General features: G+C 41.4%; 1 protein-coding gene across 12 annotated transcripts in view; it reads right to left on the reverse strand.

Moving 5' to 3' along the window:
* KIAA1217 (KIAA1217 ortholog) overlaps positions 1-22,138 on the reverse strand; it is a 1,319,791-nt gene that overhangs the window by 179,358 nt on the left and 1,118,295 nt on the right. For all 12 annotated transcript variants that reach the window (XM_069211370.1, XM_069211371.1, XM_069211380.1 and 9 more), the window contains one exon: positions 6,079-6,230. In XM_069211370.1, coding sequence (XP_069067471.1) covers positions 6,079-6,230 — 152 coding nt within the window. The remainder of the gene's footprint in view (positions 1-6,078; positions 6,231-22,138) is intronic.

Below are 22,138 nucleotides of genomic sequence, written 5' to 3' on the forward strand. Positions count from 1 at the left end.
CACTACTTTACAAAGCTTCCAAAGCCTTAGAAAATATATTTTTTTTTATTTAAAGCCTTATCTTCAATAGTTTTCAGATGCTTGTGGCTCTAACAACAGCAAATAATCATTAAGAGTGAAAATAAACCTCAAAATAAAAAATGCTAAAAGAACATAACTTTATTTATACTTTTTTTGGATTTCTTTATATATTTAGAGTTTAGGTTCTGTGGGCCGTAAGCCAAATGGAAGAGAAGATAAATAGTATTCACCCAAATAAGGTAACAAATTGATACCTTAATTACACTAACAGCCATTTGATAGCGTTCATGAAGGAAGTTTAGTTGACAGAAACATGCAGAACGTTTTGTTCACCACGACAAATATCTCCTCCCCGACCCTTTTACGTTAAGGAATACCCGTCTGCCGGTCTTGGGTGAAGGTTGCACTGGTGGTCAGACTCTCAGGCCCATATTTATACTTTTTTAGCGCCTCATTTGCGCCGATTTTGATGCAAAAACGGCGCAAATTTACAAAATGCAATTGTATTTTGCAGGTTTGCGCCATTTTTGTGCCAAAAAAGGACGCAAATGCGGCGCTAAAAAAGTATAAATATGGGCCTGAGCCTATAAACTCAAAATGCTAAACAATAAAATAGGTATGCATTGTCCATTTCGTATTTGTTGCATTGAAAAAACTATCAATCTCTGTAGTTTTAATTGTCATGGCAAAACCCAGGCATCTTGCAGTAACATTCATTTGAGGAAAATTCAGTATAGCACGCACTAGAGCGTAAAAAATCCACGTTTTGTGCAAAGGGTGCTGTGTGTTATGGTATCTTAAATCAGGCCCATTACGGGAATAGAGAGGGCCGGACTGGGAACCCAAAGCAGCCCTGGCAAAGTTGTCAGCCCAGCCCCGGGTTAGGAGGTGCGGGGGTGTCGAAGCACTGCTGTTTTTGTTCTTTAGTTACTGGGGCAGATATTGCAGCACTGCTGCAAACCGCCCGGGTAACAAAACCGGCCCCTACCCTTCCGGCCTACCGGGAAAACGCCCGATGCCTACCAGGGCTAGTCCGGCACCGGGCATAGGCGAGGAGGCACAACATCGCCAGGGAGCGGTTTCACATTCTAGATTCTGGCATGGATGGGGTGGAGTCAGCTGTATGTTATGCAAGAGTTTCAGAGAGGCTGTCCAATCGGTATCAGAGGTAGGTTTACAAACTGAAGACGTCTTGTAGCACGAATGTGCTGCCTCTCAGCCACGCCAGAGCGAAAAACGTGTAATTGCTATGTTTTAGTTAACAGTGTGGTAATGATGGTACAGTCAAACAAGATGGTTGGCTATGATCCATGAACCGAAGAAAGTTTAACATGTTCTGTGCAGTAGGTGACATTCTTGGAGCAAACACATGACAAATAAACGACAAGTCAGAGGTAAAAAAAACTAACTGCAATCTTAACTTCTTACCTACATTTACAACTACTTCCAACTGAGGAACATTTCAGCCTCCTAATTATGTACTTGGAAGTATCTTTATGCAGTCTTAGATAGCCAACTATGTCTAATTTAGCCGTGGCTTTCAACTCTATCTCCTGAGTCCAAAACAGCCCACTCCTAATCCCTTCTTTTTAGTCTACATATATATGAATAACAGTGCAGGGACAAAAGGTAAAAGTTACTTTTAAAGGGCAGTGTGAATATTTTGAGAAAAGAAACACTACTTACGTCAGACCTGAGCACATAGCCTTGTGTAGCTATGCAATTATTTTTGGATTAGCACACCATCTAGGGGGTTAATCTCTAAATGCAGGATTTGCTCTCATTTTCTCTCCTCTAAGATAGACGTGCTGGCGACACCCACGGCATCAGCAGGAAGCCACGGAACCACATTTAAAGGTCGAACATTTCCAAGAGTAATGGGTGCCCAAGATGATCTGAGCCTCCGCTGACATGCATTCTGGCCTTCTCGTGGCATTCTTGGATGATTTAATTTTCTAATTACAAGAGGCTGCGGCCAAGCGCATAAGACTTCATACAGACGCCGTTTAAAAGCTCTGCTCAAAGCCCATTTGAATTTCTAAAATAGGTTTTGTCTCAAGCAAACTCCATATATATTTCTTATGACACCAGTACTTCTTCATAACCAAAATGTGTTAATCAAGTTCCCTACTTTGCATAACACAAAACAAAGGGCTTGCTAAATTACCATGTGACTGTGACACCACGAAATGTATATATCTATGTAAATATATATGTAAATGTCTGCAATAAGGTCGTGATAATGCTGAGGCAGTACTCATTCATAATGCTGAAACTATTTGGGTGGCATTATACAACCAGTCTGAGTCTCCCTTCACTTTACTGTACCGTGCTGGGATTACTGAGGCAGCCAACCACAAAGAGAAACACAGGAAGAGTGGGAGACAGAGAAAACTATATAGAGAAAGATGGGAAAGAGGCATGAGTAAATAGAGACATTTGATATAGATTGTTCATGATGGCTCAGCATTAATGCAGCACACAAGAACCAATGGGGCATATTTACTAACCTTTCACGCAGGGCAGCAAGCAAAGTTGTTACCCTGCGTGAAATAGAGAGGGCAGAAATGGTCCATATTTACAAAGAGGCGCACAGTGTGCAACCTAGCACTAACCCAGGAACCACTGCACCAGAGTGCAAGCATGCCTGTTTTATGGGCAGGGCTATTTTTGTGCAGGAAAGGATACCTCCCTGCACCGAAACAACCATTAGAGGCATTTTCCTCTTTCTGTGCGTGAAGCAGAGTGCATCATGCATAGAAAGAGGAAATAACAAGGAGAAAAAAAAATACTCCTCATTGCACTATCCTAGGAGATGGGTACCGATTTGACACAATCCCAGGTTTACAAATGATTGTAATCTGGAATTGCATGAAATCCATGGGTGGATGCATGGGAAGCTCCATGCTCCACCACTGGAACAACTACCACTTCCAAATGTAAGGTAACACGGCACAAGATACTGTGTTGTGTCACATTTCTTTATAAAGCCAGCCAAGGTGGCATAAATTGCCCCTAGTGTTGCTTTGTATATTTTACTGAAGCCTTAAGGCGATGCAAGGACAATGCACATGCTTAGTAAATCTGGGCCTAAATTTACTGCACATCTAAAACTCATAGAACTAATGTTATTTTAACATTGTTCCGATGTTTAAGGCCTCGGACTGTCTGGTTAAATTCAGACTCAACTGAGCGAAATTATGCAATTGGAGGCTTGGACCAGTTACTACGATGTAGTCTGAGAGACAGTGCTGCTGTATAAAGCACACACCTGTAAGATCTATGTATCCTGTGGGATAGTTCTCCAATCTAAAGTCAAAGGCTGCACATATGTGCCAATGTAGTGAATGCAACTTGAGTGAGGCGTGCGCCTGTAATGTTGACAAAACCAGACATATAGCTCTACCGTATAAAGGCTAATCTCTGATCGATCTCTGTAATTTGAAGGATACATCCACCGTCTGATGTTTGTGCCTGTATGTTCTGTCTCTCCTTGAGGATAGTTCGTTTTGCAGTACACAACCAGAGCCTTGGGATATGTAACCTTTGGGAAAGCTTTGTGTTTCAATGTCTGAGCCAGGAGATTCTGTGTCAACATATTTTTGTCATTGTGTCAAATTTGTCGTGGGGTGGGTTGTGTGTGGGGGGCGTGGAGTAGTACTGATGTTCATTCAACACCTGAGCCAAAAAGTGCTGTGTCAACATATTACGTCAATTGTTACTGGAACACCAAAAATATATGTCAAGAATTACTTTTTTTGCACAATAAAGACAGCCAGATTAGAGAAAAATAGTTTGTGCCATTTCATCAATAATATTCTGTTTGCTTTAAACTAGTTCAACTCAAAACTATTCTCACTATCACACTGACAGAACTCGTGTTTCATTAGAGTGACAGCAAGCTTTCTCGCAACTCAGACTTCACTTGGCTTGGGATCAGTCCAAGTGGAAGGAAAGATTCAACGGGTCCTTTTCCACTGAACAGGGAGGACGTCAGGCCAAGTAGTGCTTCCATTTCGGGTCCCTAGCTCTGGAGTCATCTCTAATGTTCTCAAGAGGATGTTTTCCTTCCTCTGCTCTTCTCGGCTGCCTCTGATAGTCTGCCAGCTACCTCTCCAACTTTTAACCCCAGACTCCTCTCTACATTCCAAGCACAGGTACTATGCGTACATGAAACAAGACCTATGAAGTCATTGGGCTCTCGTTCTAATCTCAGCACATGCATTCATCACACTGTTCCACATTTCTGATCACACAACTCTGAAAGTCCTCCTCACGTTCCAATGTATATATAATTTCAATATCCGTGGTAACAATCCTCAAGAAACACGTACCCATACCAGCTGATTTGTTAGCTCTTCCATGTCCATAACATCGGTGCTGCACCTAGAAGTCCAAGCAGAACACTGCACAGACTGCCTAACACTGTACCCACCATTTGTTAAGCACATGCTCTCAAACTCACCAACATGTAGCTCCAAGACCAATCCACAACAAGCTTTGCGTCTGCTGTTTAAAGAAATCTATCCTATGTGCCCACCGGATAAATCAAAATGAGAAATCCTATCTCAGAAATGTAGATGACAAGGAAAGGGAAGGGAAGTAAGCTCTATTAGTTCTTAGTCAACTCTGAGGAAACTATCCAATGTACTCAAAAGATCATATGCTAGAATTGTAGATGACGGGAAGGGGAGAGAGTCCTTGCTCACCTCTGAGAATGTTTCCATGGTTGGAGGAGCCTCAACCCATATACCCTAATTTTAAGAGCTGGAGCTCAAGTGACTTGCAAAGGTAGTGGCTTTATGTTTCTATCTAAACTATATTTAAACCATGTTTGTAGAAGCCTCTAACTCCCCACTTTCCCCATTTACCTTTTTTGCCCTTTACTTTCAAATTCAGTGACAGCAAGTATTTTACAGTAATAAAAAATGTGTTTTAGTACACAAACTGCACTTTAAGCAAACTTGTTTGATGGTGGATTAGATCGTACACAATTAAACTTTTCTGTTGTCAGTCAGTTTGGAGGTAAATTATTTTTCTAATATGACTGATGCCATATAAGCCGTGTCCTTTTAACACCATAATTCTAAGACGCCGAAGTCAGGCCTGAGAGAGAGTTAATATGATGCATGGCTTGAACTAACATGACATGCAGGATACACAAAAATGTGGTTCTTGAGGTTAATTGTTCATTCTGCTACACCCCCTTGTGATAGTCCTATCAATATAACCGTTCATAAACTCTGAGTAAATCTTAGCTTCCAATCAGCTGACTAGTGCAAATGTTCTTGATAGTGCTGCTGGTCATAAATTGTGTACCCAATGGCATGTACCATTGTGCATCAAGATGTTGATCTGTTTTTGGAATACAAAAGACCTCAATGAATAAAACACCTAGGACCAGATTTATCAAGGCTTTGCAGCTGTGCGAAGTCTGTGAAAGTTTTGTACACCAGGACACACTGCTCATTTGAGATTCACTTTGCAGCTCAGAACTCGAGCTGGAAAGTTGCCGGAAAGAAGCACTATGGCCTACTTTGCATCAAGAGGGAGCCTCATTGGCAGTGCACAGGCACTTCCATGCAACTACCCAAGGTTTTTCCCGACAAGACCTATCTGCTGTAATTTAGAGACAGGACATGGTGCAAAAAAAAGCCTCCTTGAGGCAGGTGCAAAGAAAAAGAAAATGTTCTTTTCTCCAAACATTTTTTAAAAATTTGCTGTCCTTCACAGCACACATACGAAGTTGGACACACTTAAAAGTAAGACTAAGCATAGTATGTTGTACTGGAATGATATTGCTCCAGTACAAAACCTATGCTAGACTTACGCACAAGCCTTCGACCTAGGGTGCAAAGTTGTTTGAGTGGTAAAGGAAGCCAAATTGTGCGCCAGAGCTTGGGAAGAGAACAGCGCTATAACTTAGTAGATGTAGTGCTGTCCTTCACTCACTATGAGATATTAGTAAACTTGCCTCTTACCTTTTTAGAGTAGATCCCAAGAAAAGGTTCAGACTATGAAGCATAACTAGGTGAGGAGCACTAAATTATAACATACCTGTAGCTGTTTCATCTTAAGCAGCTGGAGCTTTAGGTCAGACACATTTCGTCTCATGTCGTGTAGGCTAACCTGCAGGGCCAAAGAACTAGCTGGATGTAAATGGTTGACAATGGTTGTGGATTCAATAATTGTTGACGAATTCTTCCCTCCTGAAACATAAGATATTCATACATGAAAAAAAGACACAAAAATATTTGTTCAGACACAAATAAAATACCAAGTATCTAGATTAGCTGTAGTTTGTTTTCTGCATTAGTCACACTACGCTGCTCTTCAGAGAGACACACGTTTTGTTCAAAGTGAACAGAAACTTGGTATTGATTTTGTATTATTAATTAAACTTAAGGATAATTCTGTGCACTGTCTACATAAAATCAAAAGGCAGTTTTGAGTTATAAGTAATCATGCAACATCATTCATAAAGACATAAATGAATCTAGGTATGCAGACTTGCACCTCAATATGCTATTTTTTATGAATTCACAGAATTCGACAGAGATACAATTGTAAATCTATGATTTTCATAAATGTTTCAGGAGTAAACGTCCTAACCTACACCAAAAACATGATGGAAATCACTGAGTACTTGTTATGCACTTTTTAAACCTGCTTTTATTCAAAATCAAAAATATGTTAGCGCCTAAACTTTTATTTCCCTGAAACACCATGAAATATACAGTTGCTCTTTTCAATTCCTCACATAGGATGTATACTTCGTACTAAGTTTTTTGTTTGAATCTCTTTATTAAGGTTTACACAAGAGACATACATTCCAGTAATATAAACCTGGGATCCGTTACAGTTTGTCTTTAACTGGACAGTGTAACACTGCAATAGCATCCTTCTCCAATGTGAGGAGGGCGAAGGACAACATCGGTTAAGGGTCTGGAAGAAGAGGCAGGTACATAGAAGAGTAATAGGGGAGGGGAAATGGATGGGGGAGAAAGAAAGAACAAGTATAACACACAACCTATGGCAACTTAATATCAAATAATACAAACATGGTGCAGGTCAGAATACTCATCTTTATATTATCACTGATTCAATCTAAATAGTGGCATTGTTTTGTTGGTCATCTTAGGTGGGAGGCAAGTAAGGTGAGTCTCAAGTACTCTTTAAGGCAGAGGTGTAAAGCTCTGAGTCGCGGAGGATTAAAGCATGTGAACTCGATGCGTGAGGTACTGAATGAGGGGGCGCCAGATCACTTGAAATTTCGTATATGTGTTAGACCAGCTGTGTGAGATCTGTTCCATGGCTAATACAGGCCACAGTCGGGTAAACCATTGGGCCATGCTGACTATTACGTTTCTGTTTTAGTTTTATTTCACATGTTAATTTCGGTGTGGAAAAGCCATGCCGATTTTCTGTACTCACCAATTTTACAAGATTTTGTGTAGCTAGGCTGGCTAAACACTCATACCCTCCCACTTCCCAACCTAACTCTGACTTATTCTTATCTAATGTCGAATTAGAGGGGAACCATCCACAGCCACAACAAGGATTTCAGTATGGATCCAAGTTCTTTACACCTGAATACAACACCAACAGGCATGGCGCACTTTGCTACTTGGGCCTAAACTAAGTAACATAACCGCAAGAGCAGATTTTGAATCAATTTTCAATTACCAAAAGCCTGGACGGACTCCATGGCTTAATATGATTGCGCTACTCAGAGACTGGTAAACTGTGGAAATGGTGCTCAGTAAGTCTGTTCTATGTTTAGGTTTGAAGTGTAATGGGGCTTGTGCCTTTCAAGGCAAACATAGGGCATTTTATATATGCCCCAAGGGGCTTTACTTCTGCCCCCTTCAGCCATGGGCTTCTTTGGTTCAAGAATCTGCGATAGGCTTGAGATATTGCTGATCACATTTGGATCGAGTCAAGAGCAGAACTTTAATCTATCATTCTTCCTATTGGCTGGTTGGATGCACCTTCACTAGATTGCACGTGAGATTATTTTATATCTGAAACTTGCATTTTGAATTAAACAATCTTTTTTACGTTTTTTACACGCACCAGGCATATATTACTGCTTTTATCAGCGTACGACTGCGAGTGTCAAACCCGTCGGCTCAGACAATGCCTGTTCATTTTTTGGCCACTACAATATTATTTCAAATTTTTAGTGGTAGATTGTCGCTAAATATTTTTGACATTGCCAAATTTGTTCTGCGCCACAAAAATGCCTGAAAAGATTAGCAGTTTTTGCACTGTCTTAGTTTTGCATTTGGCTAGGACTGTTTCAGATAGATTGGTTTATTTTCTAAGCTAATAAACTGTGCAGGGAATGATGCTGTGCCCGCCAAACCACAGCTGGGGCATGGATGAAGGACTTTTCATTTGCAGAACTAAAAAGAAAGACAGTACTATCCAGCCCGACAGCTGAAGTACTGTCATACCCGGCCAAACACATCAGCAGAAGCAGTCATGGCCTGCAAACACTTGCTACGAAGAAAACACAAAATGGTAAGCAGAACCACGACAAAAAAACAGCATTAGCGATGAGGAAATGCATCTCACAGGTGATAAGTCATTTTTCTCCATGAAGATGAGCTTTTTACTTTCTTAACGTGAAACTTAATTCAGAAGAGCAAAGTGCAATCACAGCTACCTTCCTGCCTATGGAAGCATCACTGCACTGTCGGATCCCCAAATTACACTGCTTGGAAGCCACAGCTCATGGCCCAGCACTAAATGGCTAGTGTTAAATACTCTGCCGTACGTTCATAAGGACAATCGAATGCATCACCAATCAGAATTAGCCGCAATCCCAAAAGTAAGCCACTTCTAGTCTGGCTCCAGTTTTGGTTTGTGGTAGAGGATGTTTTTTAAAGGCGCACCACATGAAGGACAGAGTGATTCATGACTAAGTTCATTTCACCATGAGGCTTTAGGTGTTTAAGCATCTTGTTAATTCCCCAAATTTTGTACATTTATAAAGTGTGTTGCACTCCAAGCAACCTCAATATCCCACGAGCTGCAAGGCAGGCTTTTTTTCAGCAACACCAGACTGCACTTTAAAAAAGTACCACGTGTTGTTGTTTTGCAAGAGCTTAAGATTGTACTTTAAAGAAAACCACGGTTGCCAGTATCGTTACAGGAAACAGAGACCATGACCACCTTTAGCCGAAGTGCCGTCTCTGCTACACGTGCACTGTAGCTACGGAAACCTTGTTGTGTCATCACGACGTACACCAAAACTGCCCACGCTGTCTACTCTTCTGTAGTGCAAGCATTGTGATACTAAGCAGGGTGCATAGCTTTGCTAGAAGAGAGAAACAGAGAGCAAGATGTATTAGGGTCTTGGAATGCTCCTGTGCCCATGAGTGCCTGCTCCCAGCTTTGATCCCTGTTTGATCTCCACTGATTCTCCTATGGCATCATGTTTAATTGCTTTTTCCTATCACCTCAGTTCCTCAAAACAGGATCTGAAACCAATCTCAATAGGCTCTTCATCGGACTGTACTTTGAACTTAAAGGCAAAGGCCCTTTTTGCAATGCAGATGATGAGATTCTGTATTAAAATCTATCGATTTTGGGCTGATAAAATGTTGCACTGGCCTCTTCGCGATCACTAAGGCACCCGCTCTTAGGTCCAGATTTTAATGACTTCAAAAAAAGGGATAATCCTACACTCTCACCTCCATGTTTGAAAACCCTTTAATCTGAACTTACTTGGGTCAATTGATCTTTCTTGTGAGCCAGCTTTCCACTCAGTGGGGTGACAAGTTCTGAATGCATGGTAGAGAGTTTGCTCTCCCAGTGGGGAATCAATCTCAGAGCTTACAGGGCTGCCCAAGCCTTCTTGCTCCTTTCTCAAATCTGATCTGATTAGAGCAATCTTCTGAGTCCCACCTTTGGTAGGAAAAAAAAACTTCTCTGATTTCTGCTAGCCTCCCCTGGATACCACATTTTTTCCTTCTCTCAAACAAAGTAGCCATATTGTTATTGTGAGAGGAATTGCTAAATTGTGATCTCACCATCTGCATACTCACCATTAGATTGCCAAATTGCCAATCGTCAGCGGTATCTATGATAGCTGTCTCTCCATTTTGGAATGCCCCTAGGAAACAGCCTATTACTCTACTACATCTTTTGCAGAGTATTCTCAATGATATTAGAGATCTGAAATTGCTGTGACACATCAGTGATTGGTAAAGATAGATAAAACCTTGACACAGCTACCTGCCAGACTTCAGGTGGCCGAACAGAGAATCTCAGATCTTGGGGATAGAATGGTAGCTCAGAAACAGGTTTGACTACGGTCAAATAATATAGAAGATTTAGAAAACCATGGCAGACGATCTAACTTGAGTTTTGTGAGTGTGCCAGAAGGCGACGAAACCAGTGAGGATCTAAGAGCCAAGCTTATTTGGTCAAAAAATAGATTAGAACACATATTTTGCCAGGCTTTAACAAGGATTTGATGATCAAAAGAGCCCACCGAGTTCCAGCCCAACGGACCCTGAACCTGAAATATCCACATACTATTTTTAGTCAACTTTGCTGATTATAGGATCAAAGAACAGAATCTGGCTGTAACAATCAAAAACAAGATATTTACGGGTATATTTATACTCTTTTTGCACCGAATTAGTGTCATTTTGTTTTACTCTAATTCGGAGCAAAACTAACTCCATATTTATACTTTGGCGCTAGACCAGTCTAGCACCCAATTTATGGAATTAAAGTAATTTTTTGGACATGGAAACCTACCTTGCCTTAATGAGATGCAAGGTAGGCATTCCCGGGCAAAAAAATGACTCTATGGCCTTGACACCATATTTATACTCTTGTGCAAAAATGGTGCACGGGAGAGAGGAGGGGTCAAAAAATGGTGCAAAGCTTGCTTTGCCTAATTCTTTTAACGCCTGGGTCGGGGCAGCCGTTAGGGGACTTGTGGGCCTATTGCCATGGTGGAACACCATGGAATAAGCCCACAGGTGCCCTCCCCTGGACCCAAGGACACCCCTACCCACACCAGAGGGACAGCAGAGGATATGGGACCCCATCCCAGGTTAGTAAAAGTACAGGTAAGTATTTTATTTTATTTTTTAAAGTGCCATGGGCCCCCATACATGGCACAGGGTGCAATAACCCTGGTCCCCTATGCTGGCCATTGGGGTGGTGGGCATGACTCCTGTCTTTTCTAAGACAGGAGTCATGTGGTATGGATGGTTTTGCGTCAAAAAATGACTCTAGGCAGATAAGAGTCTTTTTTTTTTTACTCTAACCTGCCTAACATCATTTTTTGGTGCAAAACCCCCTTCTTCAATATGCCAGCCCCACCCGACTAATGTCTATTTCTTTTTACAATAGCCTACCCTTTCCACCGGCTTGCACCATTCCATAAATATGGTGGCCGGCTGGTGCACAGAAATGGTGCAAGCTGTTGCTAAACTTTTTGGTGCAAAACTGTGTTAGTGCAGTTTTGCCCCAAAAAGTATAAATCAGGGCCTTACTATGTCTGAGAGAACTGTGTGTCTTCTCCAATATGTCAAGAATAGCTTCTCACATAGAAAAGAGTTTCAAGGCATTTTGGGACAGTTTAGGTTTGATGGTGGTCAAACAAAACTTAAGGTCCTGTTTAAAGGTCAGTTTCGTATATTTTCTGTAGCGGGGGAGGCTCTGGCCTATTTGTCAATAATTCAAAATACTGCAAGAACTAACAATCAGATGGTGTATGCCAGTCAATTTTAAAATTTGCTAATAATCCCATAACTGAGTTAAAATCTGCAGTGGACATAAGCAATTGTGAAAGTCATCTTGTCTTTCTAGGCTCTAAGCTGTAGGAGTGGAGTGTAAGGGACCCTTTTGTAAAAGAGTCCCGTTTTGTAGGTTTTACATGGGGAAGTGGGCTGGTGGTGGTGCTGGGAGATAGCATGGGATGGATACGGGGCGGGGCGTTGAAGAGCAGTATACCAGGTATGGTTGCAATACTAAGACTCAGGATTGAGTATATGCAATCATTCTTCTAAACAGTGGTATGGTCTTGAATAATGTCTACAACATTTTGGCAACAGGTACCAGCGCTCATATGGGGGGTACTGATTAGTGACAATTGATTAGAATTGCTACATGTTATCTGAACTGGATATGAAATTGGCAGAAATTTGATTAGATTATGAAGCAGATGTGATATATATATTTTTTTGTACAGGAAACCTTTTTAAGATCCAACAACCCCAAGTTGGGGATCACCAGAAGATTTTTGCATGCTTTTTTTGCATCTTCCAGGGCCGCAATTAGGGGGGTTGTGATTTACTTGTCAAGAATATAAATTGGAATATTGTTGATGTTAAAACGGATGGCGGGGGTAAATGGCTTGGGGTTAAGGTCCTTGTGGGGAGGTCATATTTTAACTTGATTATTACGGTCTTTTAGAGGATGATACAGAGGCACTGACCCAGATCTATAAGCTTTTGTTTGATCTAGATGGTCCCATAATTTTATGTGGGGATTTAAATTTTAACCAAAATGTAAAACTACGTTCCTCAAATTGTTCTAAGCAACACACAAAGGCAAGAGCTGCATTATTAATATCCGTTTTCAAGTAGTATTTTGCAGTGGTGGACATCCAGACGTTAGGCAATTTACCTGTTTTTTGAGGCTATTTAATACTGCATTAAGTTTAGATTTCTTTTTAATCTCAATAATGATATCAGGCAGATCAGTGTCAGCAAATACGGGCTATCTGATTCAGGCACTCAACTATTTTTGTATTAACAACTTAAAAGTGGCAATATTTATTTATTTATTTAACCCCTTCTGTGCCGCGGACGTAATGGTTACGTCCTGCGGCACAGTGCTGCTGTGCCCAGGACCTAACCATAACGTCGTGGGCACACAGCCCAGAGGGAGAGCTAGCGCTCCCTCTGTGGGGTTCCCCCTCCACCCCCCCAAGGCAGGGATGGAAGGGGCAGGGCAAATTTATTATTTGTTTTTGTTTGTTTGTTTGTTTTTTTAGAGATGGGGAGCGACCCCTTAGGCAAGGGTCGCTCCCCTGGAGGGACAAATTGTATTTAGGCCATTTCTTCCCGCTTTGGGGGCAAATCGGCCGATTTTAAGTGAATCTGCTCCCAAGGGCGGCAGAAATCACTAGGCACCAGGGATCTTTTTTTTTTGCGCCTTCACGCAAGGGGAGCGACCCCGTAGGCAAGAGTCGCTCCCCAGGGGGGTGGGGCAAATTTATTTTAGGCCATTTCTGCCCCCCCTGGGGCCGGCTGAGCTAGAGGCCAAAATCCACAGGTAGGCACTTTGCAAAAAACACCTTTTTTTTCTGTGAAAAAATGTGATGTGTCCACGTTGTGTTTTGGACCATTTCCTATCGTGGGCGCTAGGCCCACCCACACAAGTGAGGTACCATTTTTATTGGGAGACTTGGGGAAATGCTGGGTGGAAGGACATTTGTGGCTCCTCTCAGAGTCCAGAACTTTCTGTCACCAAAATGAGAGGAATAAGTGTTTTTTTTAGCCAAATTTTGAGGTTTGCAAAGGATTCTGGGTAACAGAACCTGGTCAGAGCCCCACAAGTCACCCCATCTTGGATTCCCCTAGGTCTCTAGTTTTAAAAAATGCACAGGTTTGGTAGGTTTCCCTAGGTGCCGGCTGAGCTAGGGGCCAAAATCTACAGGTAGGCACTTTGCAAAAAACACCTCTGTTTTCTATCAAAAAATGGGATGTGTCCACGTTGTGTTTCGGGGCATTTCCGGCCTACCCACACAAGTGAGGTATAATTTTTATCGGGAGACTTGGGGGAACATAGAATAGCAAAACAAGTGGTATTGCCCCTTGTCTTTCTCTACATTTTTTCCTTCCAAATATAAGAGAGTGTGTAAAAAATACGTCTATTTGAGAAATGCCCTGTAATTCACATGCTAGTATGAGCACCCCGGAATTCAGAGATGTGCAAATAACCACTGCTCCTCAACACCTTATCTTGTGCCCATTTTGGAAATACAAAGGTTTTCTTGATAGCTATTTTTTACTCTTTATATTTCAGCAAATAAATTGCTGTGTACCCGGGATAGAATGAAAACCCACTGCAGGGTGCAGGTCATTTATTGGCTCTGGGTACCTAGAGTTCTTGATGAACCTACAAGCCCTATATATCCCGGCAACCAGAAGAGTCCAGCAGACGTAACGGTATATTGCTTTCAATAATCTGACATTGCAGGAAAAAGTTACAGAGTAAAACGTAGAGAAAAATTGCTGATTTTTTCACCTCAATTTCAATATTTTGTTTTTCAGTTGTTATTTTCTGTAGGAAACCCTTGTAGGATCTACACAAATTACCCCTTGCTGAATTCAGAATTTTGTCTACTTTTCATAAATGTTTCGGTTTCTGGCATCCAGCATTGGTTTCATGCCCATTTCTGTCACTGACTGGAAGGAGGCTGAAAGCACAAAAAATCGTAAAAATGGGGTATGTCCCAGTAAAATGCCAAAATTGTGTTGAAAAATTGGGTTTTCTCATTCAAGTCTGCCTGTTCCTGAAAGCTGTGAAGCTGGTGATTTTAGCACCGCAAACCGTTTGTTGATGCCATTTTCAGGGAAAAAAACACAAGCCTTCTTCTGCAGCCCCTTTTTCCCATTTTTTTGAAAAAAAACGAAATTTTCACTGTATTTTGGCTAATTTCTTGGCCTCCTTCTGGGGAACCACAAAGTCTGGGTACCTCTAGAATCCCTAGGATGTTGGAAAAAATGGATGCAAATTTGGCGTGGGTAGCTTATGTGAACAAAAAGTTATGAGGGCCTAAGCGCGAACTGCCCCAAATAGCCAAAAAAAGGCTCGGCACAGGAGGGGGAAAATGCCTGGCAGCAAAGGGGTTAAAATCAATGCTGAAAAGGCCTGCGATCTTTAATTGAGATGCACGATCTTCCATTTTAGAAAAATTGGATTTCCCTAAGCAATTTTTAACAATGTGTTATAATATTTAACAGGGTGCTGATGCAAAGATTGTGATGCTAAAGGTATTAATGAGTCAATAAAGAGAGGTACATGCCACGGCTGTCCGATTTCTCAGCTTCTGTTTACTTTTTTATTGAGCCCCTGACGGTTAAGTTACGTAACATGCATGGATTAATACCTCAGTAGTGTCCTTGTTGGACTCTTGCTTCCTTGCGAGACTGCTGGTTTAGAGGAGACAGCACTTTTGTTTGTAGGTGACTGAGTCACTCCTAAAACAAGTCACAACTGTCGGCCCTAACCTCCCGCCTCACAAGCCGTACCTCACCAAAACTCAGACAGTGAGGAGTATTTATACAGATCATGTAGGATCCCTGACACAGGTATGTTCCTAAACGACTGATAATGTGGCAGTCTTATGTCAGCAACTGCATAAACAATCCCTAACAAGTGCGCATGATGTTCCTATCGCAAGCAAGTGAGAAAGGGACATGATGACAATACCTACGTTTATCACTGATAGTGATGCTGATAATGACGCCTTCTCAGAACGGCACTGATAATGAAAATCAAAACATTTCTTTTAAATGTAAGCAATGGCAGCAAGCTGAAAGAAATAATAAAATAAATGGAATAAACCAGAGCATACTAAGTAGGTAAAAAGTCAATAGATGACGGGGCAACAGGCCTGCAAGCGAAAGGCTAAGCTGACTCTTGTGACCCAGAGGGGAACTAAAATGGATTCCCACAGTAGAGGGGATGTCAGAAAATCAAGCTTTTTGCAGATGATGATATTTTATATCTTAAACCGGAAAAAAATAATATTGATGGACCGCTTGACATAATTCAGAAATTTCCTGCCGTGGGTGGTTATAAGATTGACCACTCACAAGCAGACGGTTTGCTGTTTAGGGCAGAGACCAGCTAAATTCCTCTGTACTTGCAGCAACAGCTGGTATTTCTCATCCGGTACGCTATCTGGAAATCTTTGTCACGTCAAGCTTTGCAGATCTGTTTCATCAACACTACTTGGCTATGTTACGAAAGTCAAAGAACTATTAAACAGATGGGCCTCACTTTCTTTATCAATAGTTGGTAGAGTTTCACTTATTACAATGTCGATCTATTCATGGTTCTTTTTGCCAATGTCCCAATTAAAGTCAATAATTCTTATTTTAATGAAGTAGATTTTCTTGTCAATAAGTTTATAGGGAGAAACAAACGTCCGAGACTTCGTTTGGTAGTACTGCAACTCAATCAGGAATAGGTGGGGGAATTAGTGTTACCTAGGCTACAGGACTATTACTTAGCATCCCTTTAAGATAGTATAGTGTGAACAAACTATTTGGGCAGGCTATTCGATAATTTTGTTTCTGATCCAGATGATTAAATAATCAGAAATAAAGTTGCCGGCTTTTTTGAAAACTGTTAAAATACCCCAAAAAATTAGATATAAAGTGGCTTACAATAAGATTGCTCGTAGTAAGCAGATTTTTTTGGAGGGAAATGGAACCTCTCTTTAAGGCATGTATTTCCAAAATTAAAGGAGTATAGATACATTGGATTGGTGATTTTAAGAACCCTTTTAGAAAGATGGAATGTTAATGGGTTTTGTTTAGCAGGAGAATTCTTTACTAATCAGAGGTTAAACAATTGGGCGGTGGTAGAACTAGAGCCGCAGCTGGGGCAACCAACGTAATCTTTTTTTTAAAGCTTTTTACAGATAAACAGTTTTTTGAAAAATAAAGATGCAACAAAGAATCGGGGCTCTTCTACACTGGTTAAGTTAATAGTTAAGACAAGACTTCTGGAGTTTAGGAATAAGTATAGAGCTGTACAACAGAATTCAAATGACACACCGATTCCAAACATTCTACATAGAATCACAAAAAGCACTGGTTTAGTATAACGCTAGGGGAATGGTGTTATATGACCGAGATGGGGCATGAAACCCTTCAAGCAACAAACTTTATGGGAATCGCTTTTCCTTCTAGATGGCTAGCATCGTACTCTCCCAATATTCTTTACAGTACAAAACCCAGCAGTTTTGGATGAATGCTTTAGGTGTGAAATCAATTCTCAAGGGGACTGGCTCCCTACATTCTTTACCTTTCCAGTACTCCATAACTTTTGGAATCAGCTTTTTCTAGGTTTAAGCAAAATAGTGGGATAGAGCATTCAGCCTGACACCGCTTGGCTCTGTTTGGTTTTTCAAGACAGATAATAACATTAACTAGGGTGGGTCAATGTTTTAAGTACATCATCAAAGCAGTAGCACACTCTTTGGTTTTGCAAGGCTGGAAGCCCACAGTAACTCCTACAATAGGCCATTGGGTTAATAAAATGTCCAGGATTAAAAGGTTTGAGCAATTGTATGCTTCACGGAACAAGAGCTTAACCAGATTTCGTGCAATCTGAAGAGGGTTTGACTGTGGTGAAAATATTGCTCTTTAAATGTGAAACAATTAATTATCGCTGTGGGACATGCTCTTCAGTATCTTTACTGTCATCATAATGTTAGTGTAGAGGTTATTGAAATCGTCAATTCTTAATGAATTTTATTATGATTTTGTGGACATTCCTTTTTAGGTTGCAGCCTACCAGACAGTGCAGCTTTCTGGTTTGCTAAAGACAACTTGTGAACTTTTAGAAAGTTGACCTACGAATGCATTTGGCTCATTGATTACCATTGGGTTCTGATTGTAACCCCCTTTCTGGCTTTCCATTTGCTGGCTTTATATTCTTTAGGCTCTAAAGGTTCAATTTTCCTATCTCATTGCCTAAACCATATTTTCTGCATTCTTCTACAAACTCGCTTTCTTTTAACAGGCCTTTAAATCCTGTTATCTCACCACATTTGCTGTGCATTCAAAGACTAAGAACAAATGTCAGGAGCTGTCTTCCAAAGGTGCTTGTTTACCTTTCATTCTCTGACTTCAAAGTGAGATGATTTATCTGACAATCTTGCTGGATACTGGGAGTAAGAAAGAGTTTTTTCTAGCACAGGACAACATTTAAATGAACTGTGTAAATATTTCAGAAAATATCAGAATTATGAATGCAGAAATCAAGCACTTTTTTTGTTATTTCTGAAGTGTGTAGAAAACAATTACTTTAATATGATCAAATCATTAAACTAGGTGATGCACTTTCCACAGATTTGCATCTGTGCACTGTATAGTTTTATTAGTATAACTGTATTTCTGTGCAAATGTAATGGTCACTTCAATTGAAAACGTGTTGCCTGTAATGGCAATGTGCTACCACACCATGAATACTAAATTCTACGCCACTCCACTCTGCACCACTTCACACCACTGCACTCTACTCTGCACTGTTCCACTTTACATCACTCCAATGCACTCTGCACTACTCTACTCTACACTACTTCACACTATGGTTCTCTAATCTATGCCAATGCACTCTTCACCACTCTACTGTTCACCACTGCATTCTTTGCCACTTCTCTCTACACCAATCCAGTCTAGGCCACACTAACCTACTCTGCACACCTCCACTCTATGCCACTGTACTTTATGCTACTCTGCACTCTATGCCACTGTGCTTCATTCCAAAACACTCTATGCCAATACACTTTACTATGTAATTCTCAACTCTATGCCCCTGCACTCTACACCAATCCACTGTATGCCACTCTAATGTACTCAGCACCATTGCACTCTACGCCACTTTACTCTATGCCAATACACTCTACGTCACTCTACCCTACACCACTTCACTCTATGCCACTTAACTCTACTCTGAAACAATCTACTCTCCTCCACTGCACTCAACAACACTCCACGCCACTCTCTTCTATGCCACTAACACTTAGCCATGCGAACAGCAGCCACGATGGTGAACATGGCTAAAACACATTGCCAAAGCCAATAGCGCTTGAGTAGGCGAAACCTATTTGCTTTGCCAATGCTTGCCATAAGAAATAACACTGCACTTAATAATACACAGTTTAGAGTCATCTGATTGGGAGGTCTGATGTCCAAAAGTAGATCAAAGGCACTTGATAAACTATTCTGTAGTTTATGAGTTGTATGACAGGATGTTTTATTATTAATTCTTGTAATTTGTAAGATTGCTTGTTATGGATGGTGTCTGTCTACATCGTTAGTACTTTTCCATTGTTTATAAATATTATAATATACATCAATATACAATGAAGTTTGATTTTTTTTTTTTTTATCCAAATCAGTTGTATTATTGCACATTGCCACTTTAGTTCGTACTGGTCTAATGAATGCTGATGTGAGTGATTGTCAAATGTTAGCACCCTTGGCGACATAACATTGTATTTGTATATGAATTGCTTCTCGTATATGCTGCTTAATAAGAAACAAAACAGAAACTGGGAGCACGTCCACCTCCAAAAACATATTGTAGGGGCTTGGCAGCAGATCTAGCCTCCTTACAATCTACTGACTTTGGATAAAATATCGATGTGTGATGTAACAATTATTATATTCATCTGATTTTTGTGTGTTTTCCTTTTGCTTTCAGAAATGAACACAATTTCCACCCTGTGAGAAAACATTGTATGAATTACCTAGAGCCCCACTCGCAATGGTATCATGAAGTAAGAGATTGTATGCTGGAATTCATAGTGTGTTTCTGTGACGATACATGTGATCCTTGCTGGACCCCATATCAGGTTTGTCTTGTGATGTAAATGATCCTGCAGTGGAATAACTAGAGCATTTGTATGATGATGGAACTGGCCCTTTGTTGCCATCTCTAGGGGGGTTTGGATCATGTGCAAGTGATTCTTTGCTAGAATCCGTTTATGGTACTGCCACGGTTTTCTTGGATGTAGTCTCCATTGCTCCACACGTGTATAGGAATCATAAGCAGACCTGGAACACTTAATACTACGAAGGAGCCAGTAAGCCCAATGGGCAAATTAGGGTGTGTTGCCATTTTTCTTTAAAAAAAAAACATGGGGCCCAAAAATGTACATCATAAAATATATTTTCCAAATACAATAGCTAACATGGATGTTTTATTTTGGGTGAAGATCTAGATAGGAATTCATCTCTTTACAGGTCTTAGCCATGTGGAGGATGGCTTAAGTGGTTCAGATGGGGAACAGACCTGTGCTTGGAGACTTAAGCGATGTCCATGGAGACTTCTATGCGGTTGTAACATAATCGCGAGAGCTTTAATTTGAGAGGATCCGGATGCTAGCTCCTTCAATTTGCTTTCATGGTGGTGATGCAGAGATGAGCAGTAATGTTAGGGTCATGAGAGTTGGGCCTTTCAACCTGCGGAGAAACGGGGAGATCCTTGCTGACCGGTGCTAGAGTTACCACGTCCTGATCTCAAGGATTTTGAATGCTCATGGTAAACAGACGCCAAGGGGTGAGCCTCTTTTTGGACTGCCCAACGTGGCAATGGAGAGCGCTTGGGCTGCACTCGGAAGGAGAACTCAGGAATGCTGTCATAAATCATGGCAAGTGTCCTTGATACTTTATAGTAACCATTTGTCAAAGGGAAGGTGTTTGGCATTGAATGGCCCTGTGGCAGCTGGTTGACACTTTTCTGCTTCTCAAGAGCTCCTATCTACAATGCAACATGCTCCTCAAAGAGCAAAAATAATTCAAGGACAACCAGCTCATTTTTTCTTCCTCAACAGAGGTACTCCTTAACAAGTTGCACTACAGAAATGCTAGATAATAAGGTTCATCCTAGGGCTGTCATTCTTACCCAAAGTAAGGCCCACGTTATGAAGAACTTGATGCATCTGAATGTGTCTCAGACAAAAATTGTTTCACGAAAAGTGGAAATTGAGGCCTGCTTTGAGAGCTGGACTGTTCCCATGGGGAACAGAGTCAAGACTGATTTGCAAATGGCTTGGTCCAAACTGGGGTGGCATGGTAAGGAAAATAATTGATGGATTAAACCCAGATCTGGGACTGGGGATGAATGTTTGATTGGTTCCACATTCCGTCAATCATTTGTGTTTGTTTGCTTTTGTCGCTCTAAGTGCACAGGGTATGCCCAGACGTGGGTCTTGGGCTCACTATGCCTCTGGATTCCGACAGCCTGGCTGATGAAGGGTGATTCCCTGAAACCGGTCCCAGAAAGTTTGTTTCTGGTCCAGCGAGGACCTGGCCTGGCAGTTCGAGCTGGACTGTTCCCATGGGGAACAGGGTCAAGACTGATTTGCAAATGGCTGGGTCCAAACTTGGGTGGCATGGTGAGCAAAAGAATTGGCGGATTAAACCCAGATCTGTGACTGGGGGTGAATGTTTGAGTGGTTCCACATTCTGTCCATCATTTGTGTTTGTTTACTAGAATTACCTGGGCTGAAAGTAGAGTTGGAACTTTGGAAACAAGACTTACAAAGGTAGGATCCCCAAGGCAACTCTATCAGGATGAGATGCAAAAAATTTCACTTTTAGGCCTCACTTCCAAGGATCCCAGACTAGGAAGGCATCACTTAGCAGGGCAGACTCACCAATGGCAGAGTCCAGGTGCAGATGCAGATAAGCTGGAAGTCTTTGTGTCCCTGAGACTTCGGAAAACAGGAGACCAGTCACTCTGGGTTCTGAGGTGGAGAGATGTGGGTCCAGGGCTTCTTACTCCCAGGCAACATGGCAGCAGGTCAGCACAGGAAAGTAGGAGTCCAGTAGGATAGTAGCCTAGCAGAATGGTAGCGTTTGTAGTAGCACAGCAGTCCTTCTTCCTTGCAGAGTATCCACACGTCCAAAAGTGTATTGAGTTGATGGCATCGGAGTTCCAGTACTTAGACCCAATTTGGCCTTTTAAGTGGGGGAGACTTCAAAGACAAGCCCTTTGAAGGGCACAGAGGTCAAGCCCCTTTTACCCTGGTTCCAGACTCACTACAGGAGCTTATGCAGCCCTTTGTGTGGGACAGGACACTGCCTATTGAGGTGTAAGTGTGAGGCTGTGCCCAGTTCCTCCCTCTCATCCTATCCAGGACAGCCCATCAGGATGTGGATGGTCCATAAGGTCACACCTAAGCTCCCATAGTGTGTGGCTGTCTAAGAATACACAAAGTTCAGCTGTCACCCACCCCAGATAAGTGATCAGCGACAGGCAGCAGGCACCAAATGGCTAACATAAGAAAATGCCAAATTTCTGAAAGTGGCATTTTCAGAAATATAATTTAAAT

The sequence above is a fragment of the Pleurodeles waltl genome, chromosome 10, assembly GCF_031143425.1.
Source record: "Pleurodeles waltl isolate 20211129_DDA chromosome 10, aPleWal1.hap1.20221129, whole genome shotgun sequence".
NCBI classification, from domain to species: Eukaryota; Metazoa; Chordata; class Amphibia; order Caudata; family Salamandridae; genus Pleurodeles; species Pleurodeles waltl.